The sequence below is a fragment of the Podarcis vaucheri genome (assembly GCF_965113315.1).
Source record: "Podarcis vaucheri genome assembly, chromosome: 7".
Classification (NCBI taxonomy): Eukaryota; Metazoa; Chordata; class Lepidosauria; order Squamata; family Lacertidae; genus Podarcis; species Podarcis vaucheri.
The window spans coordinates 50,769,812-50,788,499 of NC_138765.1; the positions used below are offsets into that span (position 1 = coordinate 50,769,812).

At 54.7% G+C, this 18,688-nt stretch overlaps 1 protein-coding gene across 1 annotated transcript in view; it reads right to left on the bottom strand.

The window, feature by feature from the left end:
• The window catches only part of PKD1L3 (polycystin 1 like 3, transient receptor potential channel interacting), a 32,365-nt gene that overhangs the window by 4,517 nt on the left and 9,160 nt on the right, over positions 1–18,688 (bottom strand). Inside the window, exons 18-45 of the mRNA XM_082232552.1 lie at positions 18,282–18,475; positions 17,021–17,280; positions 16,547–16,733; positions 15,642–15,724; positions 13,458–13,545; positions 13,027–13,270; positions 12,310–12,399; positions 11,947–11,987; positions 11,363–11,794; positions 10,753–10,884; positions 10,408–10,572; positions 10,016–10,149; positions 9,103–9,229; positions 8,853–8,978; positions 8,407–8,635; positions 7,418–7,602; positions 7,012–7,242; positions 6,592–6,693; positions 6,092–6,270; positions 5,144–5,290; positions 4,506–4,699; positions 3,897–4,093; positions 3,622–3,790; positions 3,232–3,424; positions 2,046–2,298; positions 1,601–1,703; positions 1,319–1,462; positions 221–406 (exon numbers count right to left, since the gene is read on the bottom strand). Of these exons, the coding sequence (XP_082088678.1) occupies positions 221–406; positions 1,319–1,462; positions 1,601–1,703; positions 2,046–2,298; positions 3,232–3,424; positions 3,622–3,790; positions 3,897–4,093; positions 4,506–4,699; positions 5,144–5,290; positions 6,092–6,270; positions 6,592–6,693; positions 7,012–7,242; positions 7,418–7,602; positions 8,407–8,635; positions 8,853–8,978; positions 9,103–9,229; positions 10,016–10,149; positions 10,408–10,572; positions 10,753–10,884; positions 11,363–11,794; positions 11,947–11,987; positions 12,310–12,399; positions 13,027–13,270; positions 13,458–13,545; positions 15,642–15,724; positions 16,547–16,733; positions 17,021–17,280; positions 18,282–18,475 (4,815 nt within the window). The remainder of the gene's footprint in view (positions 1–220; positions 407–1,318; positions 1,463–1,600; positions 1,704–2,045; positions 2,299–3,231; positions 3,425–3,621; positions 3,791–3,896; positions 4,094–4,505; positions 4,700–5,143; positions 5,291–6,091; positions 6,271–6,591; positions 6,694–7,011; positions 7,243–7,417; positions 7,603–8,406; positions 8,636–8,852; positions 8,979–9,102; positions 9,230–10,015; positions 10,150–10,407; positions 10,573–10,752; positions 10,885–11,362; positions 11,795–11,946; positions 11,988–12,309; positions 12,400–13,026; positions 13,271–13,457; positions 13,546–15,641; positions 15,725–16,546; positions 16,734–17,020; positions 17,281–18,281; positions 18,476–18,688) is intronic.

Here is an 18,688-nt window from a genome sequence, read left to right on the forward strand (position 1 = left end):
CCTTCCCCACAATCCCTCCCATTGCAGCGAGTGAGCAGCAAAAAGAGACTTCCAGGCAGCAGCCCTGAGCAAGGGAAGGCACACTGTTTCAATTTATTCAGTCATTCGTTTTGTGGTGACCCGCATAAAAGCAGTCACACACAAGTAGAATGCCCATAAGCAGAGGGCTGCCTGTATACAGAAAGATGTCTCTTTTATCTCTGCTCCTTGTGCTGCTCACCTTCAGAATCGCCATGGAGGCCAGGCAGCAGAATCACCCTGATCCACCTGTACAACTCCTCTGGAGTAAGGATGTCTTCCAGGTAGGATGTGAAGGTCTTCTGGAGGGCGTTGTTAAAGTAGAACTCATTGGGGCTTCTCTCAGTATAGCTGAGGACCATCAGCACAGCCAGGAACACAAGCTGCACTGGGTGTCAGAAAAGGAAAGTGGATTAAAACAGTTTGTCCTGTTGGATTTTGCATCCCTACAGCCAGAAGACGTGGGGGGAACAACCTCACAGGCCAAATTATAACCCCTTCCAGGTCTAAGCAACCCGCCCGCTGCAGGTATGACCGGGCGTAGCTAGCTGCTCCGGCACCTGGAGCGGCAGGAGCAGGGGGGCGGCAGCGTAGTGATCTGTCCATTGAGTCCGCCTGGTGGACGCAAGCCCCACGCTGCCATTTCAGGCAGCACAGGGCCCCAAGCCACCGCCTCACTCCCAGGAGAGACGCATGGCTTGGGCGTGCTGCAGGCCAGGCCCCACGGTAAGTGCCACCCTCCCGCGTGCGCCATTTTGTCACCCCTTCAGAGATGACACATGGGGCAGACCGCACCCCCCTCTCTATGCCCCTCGGTATGATGTTCCCTGCTGGTGGTTTAAAGGTTGCAAATTACATCTGAAGATTTGTCCTGAGCAGATTCTGCACCCACTGAGTTATGTATACATTGTGGTTTATAGCAGTGGTTCCCAATTAGCTAATTACAGTACTGAGGACCCCCTATTTTTCAAAAGCCAAGCCATGGACCCCCTACTTTTGAAAATTTTGATAACTCTATGGTAGTTACCTGTGCAAAGCAATTTTTTGATGAAAATGTAAGGTAAGCCCAATGTTCTGACATGGTATGTGGCAGTTTCTTCCTGTGTTCCTAGAGGCAACTGCCGCTCCCACCATTCTGACCTTGGCCTCAGTATCATTCTCTGTCTTGCTTGCTTCCCTAACCACTGATGCTTAGGAGTGTGATTGCTGAGCATATTTCACCCCTGCTTGGTGTGGGGAGGGAGCAGGAAGTGTTGCACAACCCATCCACACCCTTACTGGCCTTCGTGCCTGGTCTCACCTGCAATCTCTCTGATCAAGGAGTACAACTTCTTCTCTTTCAAGGCTCGTTCCTTTGGCCGCACCATTGGCTGGAGGGCAGGGGGTCTGTAAGCTGGGTCTGCCCAGTCTCTCTGCCCATAAGCTTCCAGTTGTAGGCCCCTTGCTAGAGGGAGAGGAAAGCTGGAGTAAGTCCCAAGCAAGAGGAAAAAGGCCCTCTTTGGTCAGAGGCCACTCAGGCAGATGCCCTATCAAGCACTGCAGATGGAGGCGCAGGGAGGGGGGTTTGGAGAGCTTGAATTACCTGTGACAAGGCCCAGGGCCCACCAGAGCTGCTGCTCCTGTCCCTTGTCCTTCCACAACTCCCTCTTGTGCAGCAGTGAGAAGAGGAAGGTCAGAGCCAACACCTGGGAAGGAGAGAGAACAGGGTTGCCATTGGGGAGCCCCACAGGGCAGGTGTCTGGGGCCCCTCTTAGCAGAATATGCAGGAGGGGCCCCACCACAAATGGAATGGTTAGTAACATTATACCCATTACCAGTGCGGATTGGGGGAGAGATGGACAAGCATTAAACCCAGAGTCTGGACTTATGTGGAGTCTGAGGATCCTTGCAGAGCTCTGACCCTGCAGTGTTGCTGCAGAATCACAGAACACCAAAGACATTTGTAGAGGCAGGGAGAAGAGGGGACATTCTGGGTCTGGCAAGGGTGTGGGGAGAGGTTAGCTGCACTCCAGATAAGACCAGGTTACCTTCAGGGGCTGCATTACAAAGATGTTCTGTAGCACTGAGAGCAGGATGTTGACGGCCCAGTGCCCAGCCTCGTCCCTGCTCATTTCTAGGCTGTAGAGCACTGTGAAGAAGGCCGAAACCAGGCTGATGCTCCCCACTGTGAGCCAGCAGGCAAAGCTGAATCTCCCGGGGAGACAGTGGGAGAACGGCGGCCTCTCCTTGTCAGGGTCTTCAAGTGGGAAACTGCTGAGCTCGCTCCTGGGCCCGGTGGACCTGAGACACAGAGACAGGAGAATAAATGGCACCTCAGCCTTTGGGAACACCAGTGGAGGGAGGGAACTGTGCAGTGGGGAGGGGAAATGTCCCACAGACCAAGCAGAAAAAGCAATAGGCAGTTAAGAAAAAGACCATTATTGGGTGGGTTGGGAAAACTGGCTGGCTTTGGGTCTGAGTGTGACATGGGACCAGACACAGAGTCCTCTGAAGATGAACCAGATACCCTATAGATCCAGGGGCCCTCCAGGTTAGTACCTGATGAAAAACTCCTGGAACTGTCAGAACAGGGGGTGGAACAGCTCCCCCTGCCAGTCTCTGGAATCAGAGGCAGCAGTCTGCTTGTGAGGAAGCAGTCAATGGCTGTGGATGAGTGTAGTTTAGGAGACAAGAGTACCATATAAAGCCTCCCTAGTGAGCCTTCTAGTTGCAGGAAATAATACAGGTCTCTGGTGCCTTATTTCCTGATTCTCATCGCCCTGCCTTGCTGCATTGTACCTTGCCTGAACTTGACTGCGGTGGTGGCCTTGGACTGTTGCCTCACTCTGTTTCTGGGTAACATATGAACACTCTGCTGCATATGCGACCCCCATTCTCACTGGTGAGTCCTGGGGGGGGGCAGCTTCTATCTCCTGTAACTGTGACCTGCCTCCTCGCCCAGCCCCTGAAGGCATTCCCTGGAGTGTGAAGATATCTGGTTAGTTTCTTCCTGCAAGCTATTTCATGGAAGGAACTTTGACCTTAGCTAGGTGTGTTTCTTTGTATACATATGTAGGGTGTGTACAGTAGATGCCACACAGCAGCTTACAAATGAGGATCTTGTTCCCCAAGTACTATTTTGGGTTTGGAGCAATCTCTGCATAATGTTACCAGGAAATGGGGCCAGGAGAGTGGGGAAGAGATAGATGAGGGGAGCTTCCAAATGGGGGCTACCTGCCAGGCCCCTCAGTGCTGGGCCAGGGCTGGGCCTGCTGCTGCTCTAGGTGCTGCTGGACTCTCCGTAGTTGGTCCACTGCATGCAGGTGGTCATAGGGGTTAGGAAAGCTGCACAAATCCAGGCTGCAGAGCTGAGTCCCCAAGTCATTCAGCACATGGCTCAGGTAGCTGTGGAGGTTGAAGCGCCTCTCTGGAAACAAGTACAAAGAGGCATCACTCTCACCCTACAGAGCCTTAATTCCCCCTCTTCTTTCCAATTGAGTCAAGGGTTGCTCAGCTCCCCAAAGGTACAAACTGGTGCACAGAGCATGAGGAAGGGTGGCACACTCTCTGTCTGAGAGGAAGGGAGTTGTGTTTGCATCCGTTGCCAAGACAAGCTACTCTTACCTTGAGGGGGACCTTCCAGGTCCTTCTGGTGATGGAGGTGGGACTCAATGAGGTCACACAGAGCAGCCACAAGCTCTGGTACTTGCTCAGAAGTCCCAGGGAACTTGTCCATGGCTCTGCACTGGCAGAGGCTGTTCTTGTAGAGGAAGCCCAGGGTCTCCTCCAGCTCCTGCAATGGAGAGAGCAGGGCAAGAATGCCAAGCACCCATCAGGGTGGAGGCTGACCGCTCAGAACCTCTTGCTGACTGGAGGGACTTGTGAGGAGGGGGTCTCACCTGCTTGACTCGTGTGATGGGCATCACCTGCTTGGGGGGCATCACAGTCTGCAGGAGTTCAGGGCTGGCAGCCGGAGGCTTTGGGGCTGGGGGCTGGACCAGCTGGAAGATGTGGCTGATCAGTAGGCTCACTGGCATTAGGAAGATGGCTGTTTCCACACTCACTAGCAGCTCGTGCCAAGTCACCATAAAAGGCCCTGTCTCGGGAGCGGGGGGGGGCAGAGGAGGGGCAGACAGAGACCTTCAGTCAGGAGGAGGGGGTGGCTGAAAGGATCACTTCTGTGGCTGAGGCAGTTTCGATGCCAAAAATGCTGGGCGGGGTGCAGAGGGGGACTCCCAGCTCCATTGTGAAGCTTAGAATCCTCATTGCTACTTAGAGACACATAAGCCCTATGCATGGAAGGTGGAGCATGGGGACAGGAGCAAAAATACAGGACCCTTTAGGGCTCTGCCTTGGGGGCTGTGAGCCATGGCAAGTGGTGGGAAGCCAGCCTCTTCCCTACCCCACCCATTCACCTGCCCCCAGCCCAGCGCCCACCTGCATCATGTTGGGGCAGGGGACAAGGAAAGGCACTGGCTATGCTAGTCTCCAGCTGGCAGCCGACTCACCAGCCTCAGGGCTTCTGGACCCTGCCTCTTTTCTCCAGAACATGATGTTGATGAGGAAGGTGCAGCAGAGGAGGGCCAGGCAGCAGGAGAGCCTCTGGACACGGGTGAAGGGGCTCCAGGGCGAGCAGGTCACCACCGACAGCCACAGGTGCTCCTGCGTCAATTTGTCCACCAGCCCTGACCAGAACTGGTACCTGGTGAAGTGGGATAAGGGATGTATTTGGTGGGGGCTGAGCCAGAGAGGGTCAAGGGCCAGGAGCAGGGTGGGACCTTTCCTGCTGCACATAATTTCTGAATGGAGAGGAGCTGGAAGCTGCATCATACTCTCTGACCTGGAAGGAAGACCCAACTCCCAGATGGGTGGGAGAGAAAGGCCCTCTCTGTGTATAGTCAAAGGAACTTTCTTCACTGGGTCTGAGATTCGTCATTCCAAGCAGATTCTGGGACAAAGCCTGCCGTTCCGACTTTTATTTCTTGATGTCTGCATATTGCTTTTTCACACAGGTGTTCTTAGCATAATTCAGTCAAAGGCTAGGTACCTGTTGGGTAGATCAGGGGCAGAAAAACCCCAAGGGCAAAAACACATTCCAGAGATGCCACAAACTGGCAGGAGGTGGGTGGGTGGGGCTCATATTTACCTGAAGGACAGGAGATCCCTCTCGGAGGCAGCAGCAAAGACTTTATCCACATGGCCGTCATCCAGGTCAGCTGCCAGCCAAGAGTCACACAGGAAATGCCACTTCTTCTTGGCAGACAGGTCACAGACAACCAACCGCCTCACAAACCTGCAGGAGGCTCAGGCCTTTCAGTCGTTTGCCCACACATGGGTGGCACTGCCAAGCAGTCATGTGGTGCCCATTAGCTGCAGCCAAGGGATCTGCCCCCACTCCCCCATCACTCAAGAGCTGCAGGTTAAAGGGAAGCAGTGGGGATCTTTTCCTTCTGCCCTCATTACCTTGCCAAAGCAGAGTGCTGCATGTGGCTTCCTTCAAGCACAAGGGAAGCTTTGCTCCAAGTTAACCTATACATAAAGCATTCTTTGCCCAGTAGCTTTGGGAAAAGACTGGAGATGGAAGCGTATTCCCTCCCTGATGTATCCTTTATGTTTGGGGGTTCAGACCAAAAGTGGGTCATATGCATTATTTGACATGACAATGTGGCCTCTGGAGCCAAAGGTGGCCTTTAACATGGTGAGCATGAACCTTGGGTGGGACAAGACATGCCACAGTTCCATCGTCCTCCTGGAATGTCCAACTGACCTGATGCTAGTTTTGCTACAGTTGGACAGGGATATTGTGAATTTCTTCAGCATAGGCTTGAAAGGAGGTATCTTTGAGGACCTGGGAATTCTGCATGTGTCCAGGTCCTGGCAGCACAACCCCGTGGCATGGGAGGACTAGGTATGCCAGCTGCAGTGTCCCTTCGCCTACTAGCATCTGATAAGGTCTGGTGCTGCCAACGGACTCTCCCACGCCAGTCGTGTGCTTCCAACCTCCTCTTTGCATGGCATCCCAGTTGCTGTCTGGTTCACTCTAACCCCACCCTCTTGGCCCCCACCCTCAGCCCTCGCTGGGCCATGGACTTACCAGCTGGGGTTGGGCCCAGTGTTGTCGTGCCAGAGGCGGATGGCGTGGAGGTTGCCCAGGGACTTCTGAGTGGCAAGGAGGAAGGCATCCCGCCCACCTCGCTCAAAGGAGGGCCCCTGGGGGTGCTGTAGCAGGTGTGGCTCACTCCGGCCCTCTGCCCCATAGAGGGTCAGGATAACCTCAAGCCAAGGAGGGAGAAGGGGTCAATCAAGGAAAGGGAAAAGAGGGCGGGTGCTGGGTGGGGTTCATGGATTGCTTCCTTTCCTCAGTTCCTTGCCCAAGCAGGGAGCACATGAAGGATGTCATCAAAGACAGGCTTTTGCATGCAGCCAGTCACACAGAAGCCTGCACCCCACACACCTACTCCCTGATAGGGAGAGATCTGCCAGACTCAGCCCAGATTCTGTGGGCAGGTGCCCGAGGTCACGGAACTTGATGGGCAGCACTTGTACCATCAGCAGTACAAAGTGGGCCTGCAGGGAAGTAAGACCCTCCCGTACCTTAGCAGAGGTCCCAGCCCCTCGGCGGTAGCCTGTGAAGACTTGCACCAGGTAAGGGAAGCAGGCGGTGGCCTCATTATCTGCTAGGATTGTGACCTTCACCTGGAGGGGGGAGAGACACACATGGGGTGGGTGGCCCTAGAAATGGCCAAGCCCCACTTCAGCAAGTCGGCTTTTCCAGGGTGTCTGGCTCTCAGCTGTTTGCTGGATAAATATCTCATACCCTAAAAAGACGGTGTAAAATGTCTTCTCTCATGACCCGTTTGCATTTCCAATGAAAAACTTTCATTGTTCCTCATTTCAGCACATCAGACAAGAAGGGCCTGAATGAGGGCAGATGGGGGGTGGGTGTCTCTGGCCTGCAAATGCTAATAACCCCAAACCACCATCATAAATCTTTTGCTTGCCCTTTCCCCTCACCTTCTTAACATCCGTTCTCTGTCTCCATCGAGCCCAAACGAGGGCAGCTCCATAGCCCAGCAACAAGCTGCTTAGCAAGGCCAGCCCAGAAGGGTTCTGGCCCACGGTGCTCAGGAGCTTTGCAGTGTTGTGAAGGTCAATCAGGTGTGGCAGGACCAAGGCGACGCACCCAAAGAAGGTGAGGTGGTTGCACAAGCACTGGGTGCTGTGGAGGGTGCTTTGGGAGCCCACCTGGGAGGGAAGCACTGATGCATTAGAAACCAACACAGGAGGATGAGGTCCCAATAGTTCTGCTCCATTTGGTTCCCCATGACATTCCGGCCTACGTTTTTTTTCTCCCAGCATGGAAGCAAAGGCTTGCTTGCCTGCCCTGCAGCCCTCTGGCCTGGTTGACCCTACTGCATACCCGACATCCATCACTTCTCCAGGCCTGATGCTGGCTGGACCAGTAGTAGCATCCAGAGATGATGGTGTGAATGGAGAGGTTCCAGGGGCCCTGAGAGAGGGGAGCCACCTCTGCAGAGATGTAGTAGGTGCCCAGGCCATGATGCTGCAGCTCCTCTGGAGGAATCACCCATGTGTAGGTACCCTCTGAAGCAAGAGCAGTGAGTCAAAGAGAGCAGAGAGGGACCACACCCACTGACCTCACCCACACCTTCCCCCACTGGGGGACACAGTCCTGCCTGGCCCCAGCTCCTCAAGCCCCTCCCTCTATGCCTACTCCCAGGTGCACAGGATTAAATCAAAGTGGTTTGGTCAATTATGTAAATGAAGAAACGGGCTGATTTAACTAAGCAATTTAAATCAAATTTCCCATTGATGTTTCCCACAGTGCAAATCTGACCACTACACCATGTTAATTTGCAATTAAATGAATTTAATGGGCAATTAAATAATTGAAACACAGCTGATTCAATCTGTATACTTTTGCAACTTTCCCTTTTTATTTATAGAGGTAAATTGTTCCCATATAGCAGGCTTCCTCAAACTCAGCCCTCCAGATGTTTTTGGCCTACAACTCCCATGATCCCTAGCTAGCAGGACCAGTGGTCAGGGATGATGGGAATTGTAGTCTCAAAACATCTGGAGGGCCGAGTTTGAGGAAGCCTGCCATACAGGTCATGTCTTATGGCTGAAACCCAGAACAGCCGGTGAAGTTAACGCCTCAAAGCTATGCCCACTTACCTGAGAGTTACCTCACTGAACTCCAATGAGACTTACTTTTAAGGGGATACATGCAGCATTGTGTTGTATTTATGAGCATAAGAAGAACCTGCTGCATCAGGCCAATGGCCATTCTAGTCCAGCACTATTCTCCTACAGGTCAGTCAGATGCTCCAATAGGAAGTCCCAAAGCAGCACCTGCCCTCTAGCTTCCTTCTAACAAGTCCTCACCCTCTTGCCATCCGCTGCTGGGCAGGGTGGTGTTGAGGAGGCTGCTGTTCTTGTTGGGCTCAGGTTGGAGGCCCAGGTGCAAGGTGATCTGGACCACTGTGCTGGATTCCACCGATACTAGCAGGGCATCCTCTACTGATGTGATGTTTACCACAATGTCAAAGTTCCTGACGTTGTCAGTCAAGTGAGTGTGAGGGGCCTCAGCACTAGCCTCAGCACTGAGCCCAATCTGGAAGCAGACAGAATGCCTATGGTCAGCCCTGCAGTCCGTCCGTCCCCCCACTGGTCCTTGAGCACATATTGTCTCCCATCAGGCCATACAGCACAAAGTGCTTATCTCTGATCCAGAGCTGGACCTTGGACAGCGCTGCTTCTCCATGCCACTTGGGTGCTGAGAGAAGAGTCCCCCTGATGAGAGAACGTCCCAGTACAGTATCCATTCTCACCTCTATTTCCTCTGTAAGATTGTGGACACCGATGGACTTCTCACTGGCCATGAGAGCGATACTTGCCGTCCTTTTGATCGGCTTCCCATCCAGGTGCCGGAAAGGATTGAATGCAAAGGAGGCCACCTAGAGTGAAGATGAGAGCAAAGCGAGCTGTGGGGGTGCCCTCTGCCCCACCTCCACGCCCTGCCAGCCCTGCACTATGTCTCCCTACAAGGACCCAGTGGGCAGCAAGCCACTGCCACCTTACCTGGACTTGTACTTGAGGGTGCTGGCTCAGAACCGGCTCCAGGGCAGAGCTGGATGGGAAGGTTACGTTCAGGCCCCTTGGCTGAAGCAGGTGGAAGGAGGCATGGGGCAGGGAGGCTTTGTCACACCTGGTAGGGAGTGGGGAGAGGGGTTACAGTTGAAAGTTTGAGTGCAACTCCATTTTCAGAAGAGGGGTCTTGCGTAGGTTAGGACAGATAGAACAGAGTTCGAGACCTCCAGATTCCCAGACTACCTTTGTGTCATTAACCTCTTCAGCTCACCTCTCTATCTCTTTTGATATTCTCAGGCTGCACTCTGTTTCACAACTTCCTGCTCTTCTCACATTTCTCTCTCCAAGAAGAATTATCCTCTGAGATAAGACAGGAGCCAGCATGGCTACCATGCTCTAGTACAGACTTGTTAGGCTAGAACTTGGAACTTTTCTATCCAGCTATGTGGTTAGAGTGCGAGACACGGACGTGGGAGACCAGGGTTCAAATCCCCTCTCAGCCATGAAACCCAATGGGTGACTTTGGGCCAGTCACTATCTCTCAGCCCCAAACTACCTCACAGGGTAGTTATGAGAATAAGATGGGAAAAAGGAGAAGTCTGTGAGCTATCCTGAGCTTTTTGGAGAAAAAGTGGGTTATAAATGTAGTAATAATTTTTAAAATAATGTAATAGACTCCTTTATTATTTATCTTAACTACGGTACAAACATCCCTGTGTGTGAGATTGTAACTCATAAAAGTCTGTCCCCTAACCAAGATGCATTCTCTGAAAAATGTCTTACTCTGTGTACCAAAAGGATTCCAATAGGTAATTGGCAACCAAACAATTCATTCAGTTCCCCAGCTGCCCTGAGCAAGCCCCCCCCCCCCTTCTTCAGTGCCTAGGAGAGAGGAGACTGGTACCTGCTGAGGGTGGTGCTGAGCACAGGAGACACCACAGTTACTGTGGATTCCTCCATGGTGGAGCTTCCCAGCAGGAGCCCCGTCTGGATCAGAGGAAGGGCTTCCAATGCTGTTTCCAGGACCTTTGGTTCCTGCTGCAGAAAGGCCAGATGTGGTCAGGAGCTGAGCAGAGCCAGGGTGGGGAGCTGGGAAGCTCAGCTCCCTTCCCATGGGCTCAGAGCAATGGGAAGGCCTGGACAAAAAGGGGGTGCCTTCAGAATGAAACCCAGCCATGCAGCAGGCCTGAGCTGGCAACCCCATCCTTCTGCTGGCCTGGGAAAGAGTGAAGGAGGAAGGAGCAGGTCAGAACAGCCTCCTCCACCCGACCCCTGCAGGTCCTCTTTCTTCCCCACCTGTTGCGGGCCGAAGCTGGGTGCCTGGCTGCCTGAGGCTTGGAGGAGGTTGCTGAGGGCCTGGAAAAGAGCCTGTGATGCGAGGTCTAGGCAGGAGGCATTGCTGGCAGAGTGGTCCCTCAGTAGCTGAGAGCTCAGGGAGAGAAGTGCCTGGCTGGCAGAGGCCTGTAGGAACAAGGCAGGGCTGGTCATCTGGCGGGGCTGATTTGGGGGTGCAAGGGCGAGGCTGGCTGTGCCAAGCGGCAGGCTTGCCTCTGTACATAGCCTGGGTAGAGCCTGGCTCAACCAAGGACTGGCAGAATAGGCCGCACCCACCCACCCTCCCTCCCTGCCATGTGCCAGTACCTGGGCATCGTCTGAGAGCAGAGCGTGGAAATTTGTCAAATTCTCCAGCATCTGGGCTGCCTGCTCCAGTGCCATAGGGTGGTCTGGGGTCTTCACAGCCTGGCTGAACTGGTGCAGCACCTTCTCTAGGGCCTGTGGGACAGACCCTGAGTGAGAGGGGCTGGGGGAGAAGGGGGCCTGGTTGCCCTATTACGCTGTCAGTGAGCCTGCAAGTAGAGCTTATCGCTAAATCTCTAATTCTAGGAAGGCTCCTCTACCCTATAGGGGGTAGACCTGAAAAGGCAGCTAGGCGGGAGGGAGCCACACATCCCCCCACACCTCCCCAGAGCCACTTGCCCCCCTTTCTGCTGTGGGCAAAACCAGTCTGGAAATCACTCACTAAGTGACTTTGGATCCCTGGGAAATCACATACGAGTCACACTCATCTTTGATCTGCACCTCAGCGTTGGTTTTTCCAGGTGCAAAGGAAGAATCCTGCAACGCACACACCACCCCCACCTCCTGGCATCTCCGGAGCAGGGTGTGGGGTATGGGACAGAGAGAGAGGAGAGCCTGTCTGAACAAGGTGCCACCAGGGTGGGGGCAGGTGCCAGTCCAGATGTCTCCCTACCTTCCCCTGGTCCTCAGGGGGGAAGTCTCTAGGGCTGAAGGTGAAGGAGTCCGGGCTGGTGTTGGACTCGTGGCTTTTGGTACCCCCCGAGGTGGTTTTGCTGGTGGGCAGCGGCTGAGTGCTGGGCTCTGGGGCTGAGGTTCGAGAGTTGGGGTGAGTCTGGCTGCTGTTGCTGGCTGGCCAGGTGCTGGATGCCGACTTGGGGCTGCTCAGCGGATGGCGGGGAGTGCTGAGTTCTGGCCTGGTCCCAAGGAATGACTGGATGTCAGCGGTGGTCGGCTGGCGAACTGTGCTGCTTCCTGGAGGAGCACTGGGCGGCGGAGGAGTCGCGGCGGAGGGCTGGGCGCTCAGAGGAGCCGTCGCCGTCGGCTCTTCGGTGAGAATGGGCGTCGCCTCCGTCGGGCCACACGTCAAATGCTGGCAGGTCGTTCTCTGGGAGACAGGGAGAGAGAGTCACCAGGGCCGGCTGCTCGGTGGTGCGCTGCAGTCAGCCCAGGGGGCGCTGCGCAGCGACGGCGGCCTAGAGAGCCTTCGCCCGTTCCTGTTCGACGGCTGTGCAGGCACCTGCTTTGGCGGGAACTTACCACCCAGGGCGTGGAAGTCTCTCCGGGCGTCCTCGGGGGGCCTGTAGCGGACAGAGAGCAGTAGGGGTTGAGCTCGGGAGGATTCATGGAAGCGGCGCTTCCGGGGAGGCAGGGATGGTTCTAGGACCTGCGACGGCCCAGCCCAGCCGCCTCGGGAGAGCCTGGCCCTGGCCCTGCCTCCGGGGTTGCAGCCACCTCGAAAGGGCGTGCTTCGTGGGGAGTGCTTCCAGAGGCGTGCTTCCAGAGAGTCTCATCCTCAGCTCAGACACTAGGTCCTTCTTGCTCTTTGAAGCTGGAGGCCGCGAACGAGGCCGTGAATGAGGGCGCGAACTCCCACCCCGGGGGGCGGGCAGACTCACGCACCAGACTGGCAGATGAAAAAGTGCTTCTGGTCACACTCCTCCCTCCTGGTATAGAATTGGTCCCCATTCCGGACGAGGACTTTGCAGTGGTCTGCGGAGAGTAGGCGCCGCCGTCAGACACGGTTATCCCTCTTCCCCGCCACCCCACACTCAGCACCAGCCCGCCAGTTGTTTGCCTTTGAGGGATTTTCTTAGGATGAGGCTTTCCGGCTGAGGCTGCCCTGTAGGGCTCCGCTCCCTCTCCAGACTAGAGTCTCCCAGTGGTGGCCTTTGCATAGGGTGAGTGCCTGGTAGCAAACCCTCGGACAGCCTTGCATGATTATTATTTTGAACCCTCCCCACTCCTTGACTGCCTGTCACAGACTGCAGAGCTGAGCCATCAGCAGCGGGGCTTGGCATGGGAGGAGGGTTGCCACCCTGAGTGTCCTTGAAACGCTGGTGGGCGGGGTCCCTCGGCGGAGGGAAGGGTCTGCAGGGCCTGGCTGGGCCCTTGAAGTGAGAAGCTTGGCTGCCCCGCCTTGATCCCCACGAGGAGACGGTGGTCCCACCTCGTGTAGGGAGGGTGGCGGTCTTGCCCTGAGGGGTTTGGCGTCTGGGCGAGTCAGAGATGCTGAGTGGGGAATAACACACATCCCGGGAGAGTATACTGGAATTGGCTGCTGCTGTCCCTCTTCTGCGGTGCTGCTGTTGGGCCTCTGCGCCCCCGCCCCGCTCTCACCTTTGCCAGGGTGGCTCACTTCTGGGAGCGCCTTTGCTGCAGCCCCGATCCAGGTTTTGCTCCTGTCGTCCAGGCGGTCGCGCAGGGCGTCCTGGATCTGCTGGTTCCACGTGTGGAGGAGCCGGCCGTGGGATCGTCCGCACCAAATCGCTGCACCCAAGGCGGGTTGTGGCCACCGGAGCAGCCGATAGCAGTCCTCTCCTGCCACGGGCAGGCAGGCGGGCTCCGATTCCTCCGAAGAGACCTGTGCGGCCCAGAGCCAGAGCCACATCCCTATAGGGAGCCCCATGCCGCTCCCTCTTTGGAGCAAGCTGGCCCGGGGCCACCCTTTAATAGTCTAAACCGCCCCCCTCCCACCGTGCACGCTCAGCCCACGAACTGAGAAAGCAGGTGGGGGAGCTGCTGAAAAGAGGAGCAGAGCAGCGCCACACCCAGAGGCTGAACAGGTGCAGCACCTGGCGCTCCAGCTGGAGATGGGCCCTCTTGTTTGCAAAGAGGAGGGTGCCATTGTCTGCACCCCTGCGAGGAAGAAAGGAGGAGCAACTGCATTGTCTGCTGCATAAAAGGCACGCTGGCAGGCAAATGTTGAGAGCCCAGGTGGCACATCCCATTCCTCTTGCTCCAAAGAACAGTATGATAACCAAGCAGTTTGGGTGACAAGAAATGGGACTTCAAGGGGTTGGGGAGTGGGGCAGACAGGAAGGTGGCAGACTCCCCTTCATTAGAGGTTTCTAAACGGAGGCGAAGGGACCCTCCTTCCAGGGAGGTTGTGCTAGTGGGATTCCTCAGGAGGTAGGAGTAGATGACCCTCACAGTCCCTTCCAACTCTACAGTTCTATGATTCTTCTGGACTAGAGGTTTTACAATTTACTGCATGTCACTGCCAGGGGGCCACCATGGCGTTTGAAGTGGGAATGGGTGTCTGGATCTGGGCCTGTCCTGGGCCTGGGCCCCTGAGAAGCCAATGATGAAGTCCTCAGAGAGTGAAAGAGAGCTTCCACGGACACCACTTAACTGTAGCCTGCCATTTATTTGGTGTGGGCTGCGCCTAGTGCTGAATCACTTTGCAAGATAGCACACAGCAGACATGGACTTCTTACTGGGGAGAGGAGGCTTGCCTTCATTGCAATCACACACAGAGTACTTAAAATTGGAATATAATAAAGCTCCATTTATTATAAGAAATATATACTTGGATAGAAAAGAGTTCCTAGTTTTAGCTAATTAATCTTAAAGCTACAAGGGAGTCATGCTTGCTCTTTACTCTCGGCAGAGATACATCCATAGATGTCCTCTCTCCTTCAGCTTCAGAAGGAAGAGGGGGAAGCAGGAAGTTTGGTCATTGTCAGGAACCCTAAGAATATCAGTCTAATAGTAAAGGAAAGGTCATCACAGAGATCAAAAGGCAGTTAGACAATCTTGGAGGTTCCCTTCTCTATCCACTTTAACCTCATGCAAACCCTCAGCAAGCTGAGTTGCATCCCAACTCTTTCAACACTCAGTGAGTTCAGGGTTGGCTCCATTGGCAGGTTACAGAATGGGACTTCGCTGTCCCCCTCCCATGCTGTGCCCTCCCGTTCCTCCAGAGAGATGGTCCTGGCCTTTGTACAGGTGTGGGTGACATCATGTTGGAGAGGCTGATTGGAGGTCTTGGGCACATGGCGTGGCAAAAGCCAAGGTGGCCTCGCAGAAAGTTGTCCTCCCATCACTGGAAAGAGCACAGCCTGCAATCACAGAGGTCGAAGACGTGGGTCAGGATGGGGCCCTAGGACTGCTTCCCAGCATATTTTCTACTCCCTTGGCCCCAGCCCTGGAGCTGCAGTGTCCCTTAGGATGGTTAAATTACTGGTAACCTAATATGTCTGCTCTAGTCTGACTGGCAGTGGCGTTTCAAGGCCACGAGCAAAGAGAGACTACTCGAGATCTTTTTAATGGGGAGTGTCAAGAGTTAGGAAGGCAGGGGGCCTGCAAAGCAGCTGCTCTGCCACTGGGTGGTGACTCCTCCACCCCCACTGTGCACATGCCAGTCACTACCTTTTAGTCCCTCCCCAATCTTCTCCCCTTCCACAGGGGACAGTCCCAGCCCTGCCCTTGCAGGGGCTTCAGTTCAATGTGTTTCCTTCCTGTTTACCAAGCCCAGGAGATGCCTAGTGTAGCCACTCTGCATCCTCTGAGTCTCCCAGAGCGGGCCCTGGGCTACCTGCTCTTGGCAACCAGAGGTGCCCACACCAGCAACTGGATTCCTCCACCAAGCCTGCATGCCTTGCCGGGCCACTCAAAGCAGCAGAGGAATGGTCCAGGTGGGCTCCTAGTCATGCCAATCCAAAGTGGAAAGGCGTTATTCTTCTCTGTGTGTGCATAACCTTCCCTTACAGGAGGTGGAAGAGGGAACAGACGTAGTACTGAAAACCCTTCCTCTTGCCTGCCCACTGTCATGAAATGAATTTTTTGAACTTGAGTTTGTTTTCTGCAGTGGGTGCAGGGCATTCTCAGTGCCACCTTTGCCCTTCTCTACTTGGAGGCAGTCCAGGCCCCAACCCTCTCTGGGGAAGCCCCTTTCCCTCCTTCAATTCATCCTGCCTCTCAACTTCTGCAAGCCTCCTTCCTCCCTTTACCGGTCTTCCAGTTCCAGGGCTGCCTCATCTTCATCCTCTGCTTTCTTCAGTATCAGGGCACAGAAGATGGCAAAGCTTATCACCTGCAGTGGGTTTCATGGGAGAAGAGGGATGGGCAGGATCCGCAGCCATTTTGCCCCCCCCCCCCCATCCATAAAACAGAGGGAGCACCTGTAGGCTTCCCTTTCTCCAGATGAGCCAAGCCCCTCACTTTGTGCCAAAACACCACAACAAACTGGTGTATGTGTGAGGGTGCTTTGGTTAATTTCTCCCCCACCCCCTTGAAATTCATGGGAAGAAGAGAGGAGATGCAGTGGGTGTTTGCAGTGCTCCGATGCCAAACACCTGTCCCAGGCAGGCAGACAGGCAGGCAGGTGGCAGACACATACTTGAGATGAGGAAGAAGTATGTGCACCGTGATTGCTGCTGCTGCTGCTGCTGAGATGTCCCCTCCCCTATGGGTTGCCACTTGAGGAGTATCACAGACCCTGAGATTTCAGGGCCCAAACCTGAGACCTAGGGGCTGCCCCTGGTGGTGTCAGGGGCACAGACCCTGGTATAGTCACAAGGGTCCTAGAGACAGAGGTTAATTAGGAGAAGAGTGGAGGTAGTCCCCCAGAGTGTCTATGCTATAATTTGCATCCAGCTCCTGCTGGTCCAAAGTGTGCATGCTCTATACACAGTCTTCTGTGTATACACACACACACACACACACACACACACACACACACACACCACCCCACTGGAACTCTCACCCATCTAGCGATTCAAGCCCTTCACCTGCCACCTGGAGGGTACTAGGCAAACCTGAAGACTTCAGATCAGACTTAGAGGTCTGGCAACCCGACCTCCCGTGAGAAGGCCCCCCAGGAATGCTGGGTTTGCTCAGCCTGGCTGGGAAGTACCTTGAGAGGCTGCAGGATGAAGAGAGCCTGGCCCATGGAGATGGCAGTGGAGATGAGCCAGCGTTCGGTGCTCTCCTTGCCATAGTGGAAGCCATAGAGCAAGGAGAAGAAGGTGGCCACTGCGCTGAGGGAGACTAGCAGGGCCCACCCCACCCAGGCGCCCCACCAGGGCAAGTGCCACCTTCGGCTGTGGAGGAACAAGAGGAAGGCATGAGGAGGAGGCTCTGCAGGGTAGGCTTCCCTGCCTGCTCACGGAGCCTGTTTGAGCTACCTACATGGAGCGAGAGCGGATGGGGCTTGCTAGCTCAAGACGCCTGGCCATCTCCTCCACGCGCTGCTGCAGAGCCGGAGGGTGCTTGGCTGTCGAGACTCCTGGTTCCAGCTCCCCCAGGAGACGGGAAATGTGCCGCAGCTTCAGGAGGAGGTAGCGGTTGCAGTAGGTCTGGTGCAGCGCATCAGGGCTGGGTGCCACACTGGAGATCTTGGGTTCTCTCCCTGCAAGCAGAAGCCACAGCGTCACCATCCTCTGGGAGTCTAGCAGGGCTGCCCAAGGCAGGCAGGCAGGCAGGCATGGCTGGGCTCTCACCTGCTGCCGCCTCCTCTTCCTCCCCAGGATCAGGGTGGATAAAACGAGCCAGCCACTGCAGAAGCTCCTCAAGGTCCATGTCGGGATGTAGCAGCTGTTGGCTCTGCTTGCTGGCTTTGCTCAGCGTCTCCACTGCCCCGCGCAGGCTCTAGGGAGGGAAAGACAAGCATGGGTAGACGGGAGAGTGGCAGGCGACTGGGGCACAAATGCACCCAACAGGCTGAGGGTAAGGTGGGCAAAGCTGGGCACAAGAAGATGTAGCAGATGGGAGAAGTGCTGTGGGAGATTTGCAGCCAAATCTAACAATGCATATTTTTGTGAGTTAGCATGTGAAGGGGTTAAGACCATAGGGTCCCATTATTGAAAGACAGACTCGGACCACAGAAATGTAATTGGTAGAGATGGTTCTGTGTGGGGTCATTTCCCCTCCTCTCTTGGGAATGAAGAATCAAGGTATTTCCTGTTCCTTCCCTCTCTCTTTTCTCTTCAACCAGCAATGGAGCAGACATATATCCTATCACTCCAGCATTGGCCACATGCCTCAAGCTGTTCATACTGTAAATATAAGTATTTTGCCTGCATGTATTTTACTGCTGTTGCTGCAGAGAACAATTGCATGACTATGAGTAAGTAAACATATTTTAAACTTACTTCTCAGTCTGTGTCTGGTTTTTTGTTAAGGGGCAACCAGCTTGCTTTGTGGCTGGACTGAATTTAATGAATGCTTCACAGCCTTTTCCTATGCTTTCTATTTTTCTGCTGAGGATGAGACTTTGAACTCTGCTCAGCCCTGTGTTTTAAACGAAGCGATAAGCTGATCTCCTTGTATGTTCAACCCACAAATGTGGGCACCTGGAGGGATAAATTACCATTAACATATCCTCTCCTACCTATTAAAAGCCATCCCATAAGTGCCACAGAGAAAAATCTCTGGCAAGCCAGTGCTTGTTGTATCTGCAAATGCAAAAACGTCTCCCTGGGACCAAGTTCACTGGTGCAAGAAGGATCCTGGGGGACTTGGGGCTTGGGGGAGAGGTAGCTGGGGATCGGGTGGGGGTTCTTGTCCACTGCCAGCTCAGCCTTGACCTTATTCCAAGGGGAGGCACAATGGGGGAAATGTCCTGGGTCCTGGAGAGCTCTTGTCCCTACCTCATGCACAGTGTCCAGGGTTGTTGGGCTGGCAGGGGCACTGGGCACAGCCGTTGCCAGACCGGGCTTTGCATGGCTCTTGCGTGGTTCAGCGTGGCGGAAGATGAATACAAGGAGCAAGTTGACGGGGAAGGTAATCAAGGCACTCTCCACACTGATCATGATGTCCTTCCAGGAGAGTGAGAAGCAGCTGCCTATGTATCAACAGGGGGGAAAGTGCCTGCAAGTGAACCTACCAGTCACTACTCATTGTGCCCCAAGGAAGCAGGAAGGAGGCACCAACTGCTACCTGCACAATCAGAGGCAGGATACCTCTAGATTCAGGGGGTGGGGGATCAAATGTAGGAGAGGAGCCTTGCTTGTGGGCTTCCCAGGAGGCATCGGGTGGCCATTGTGTGAGAAGATCC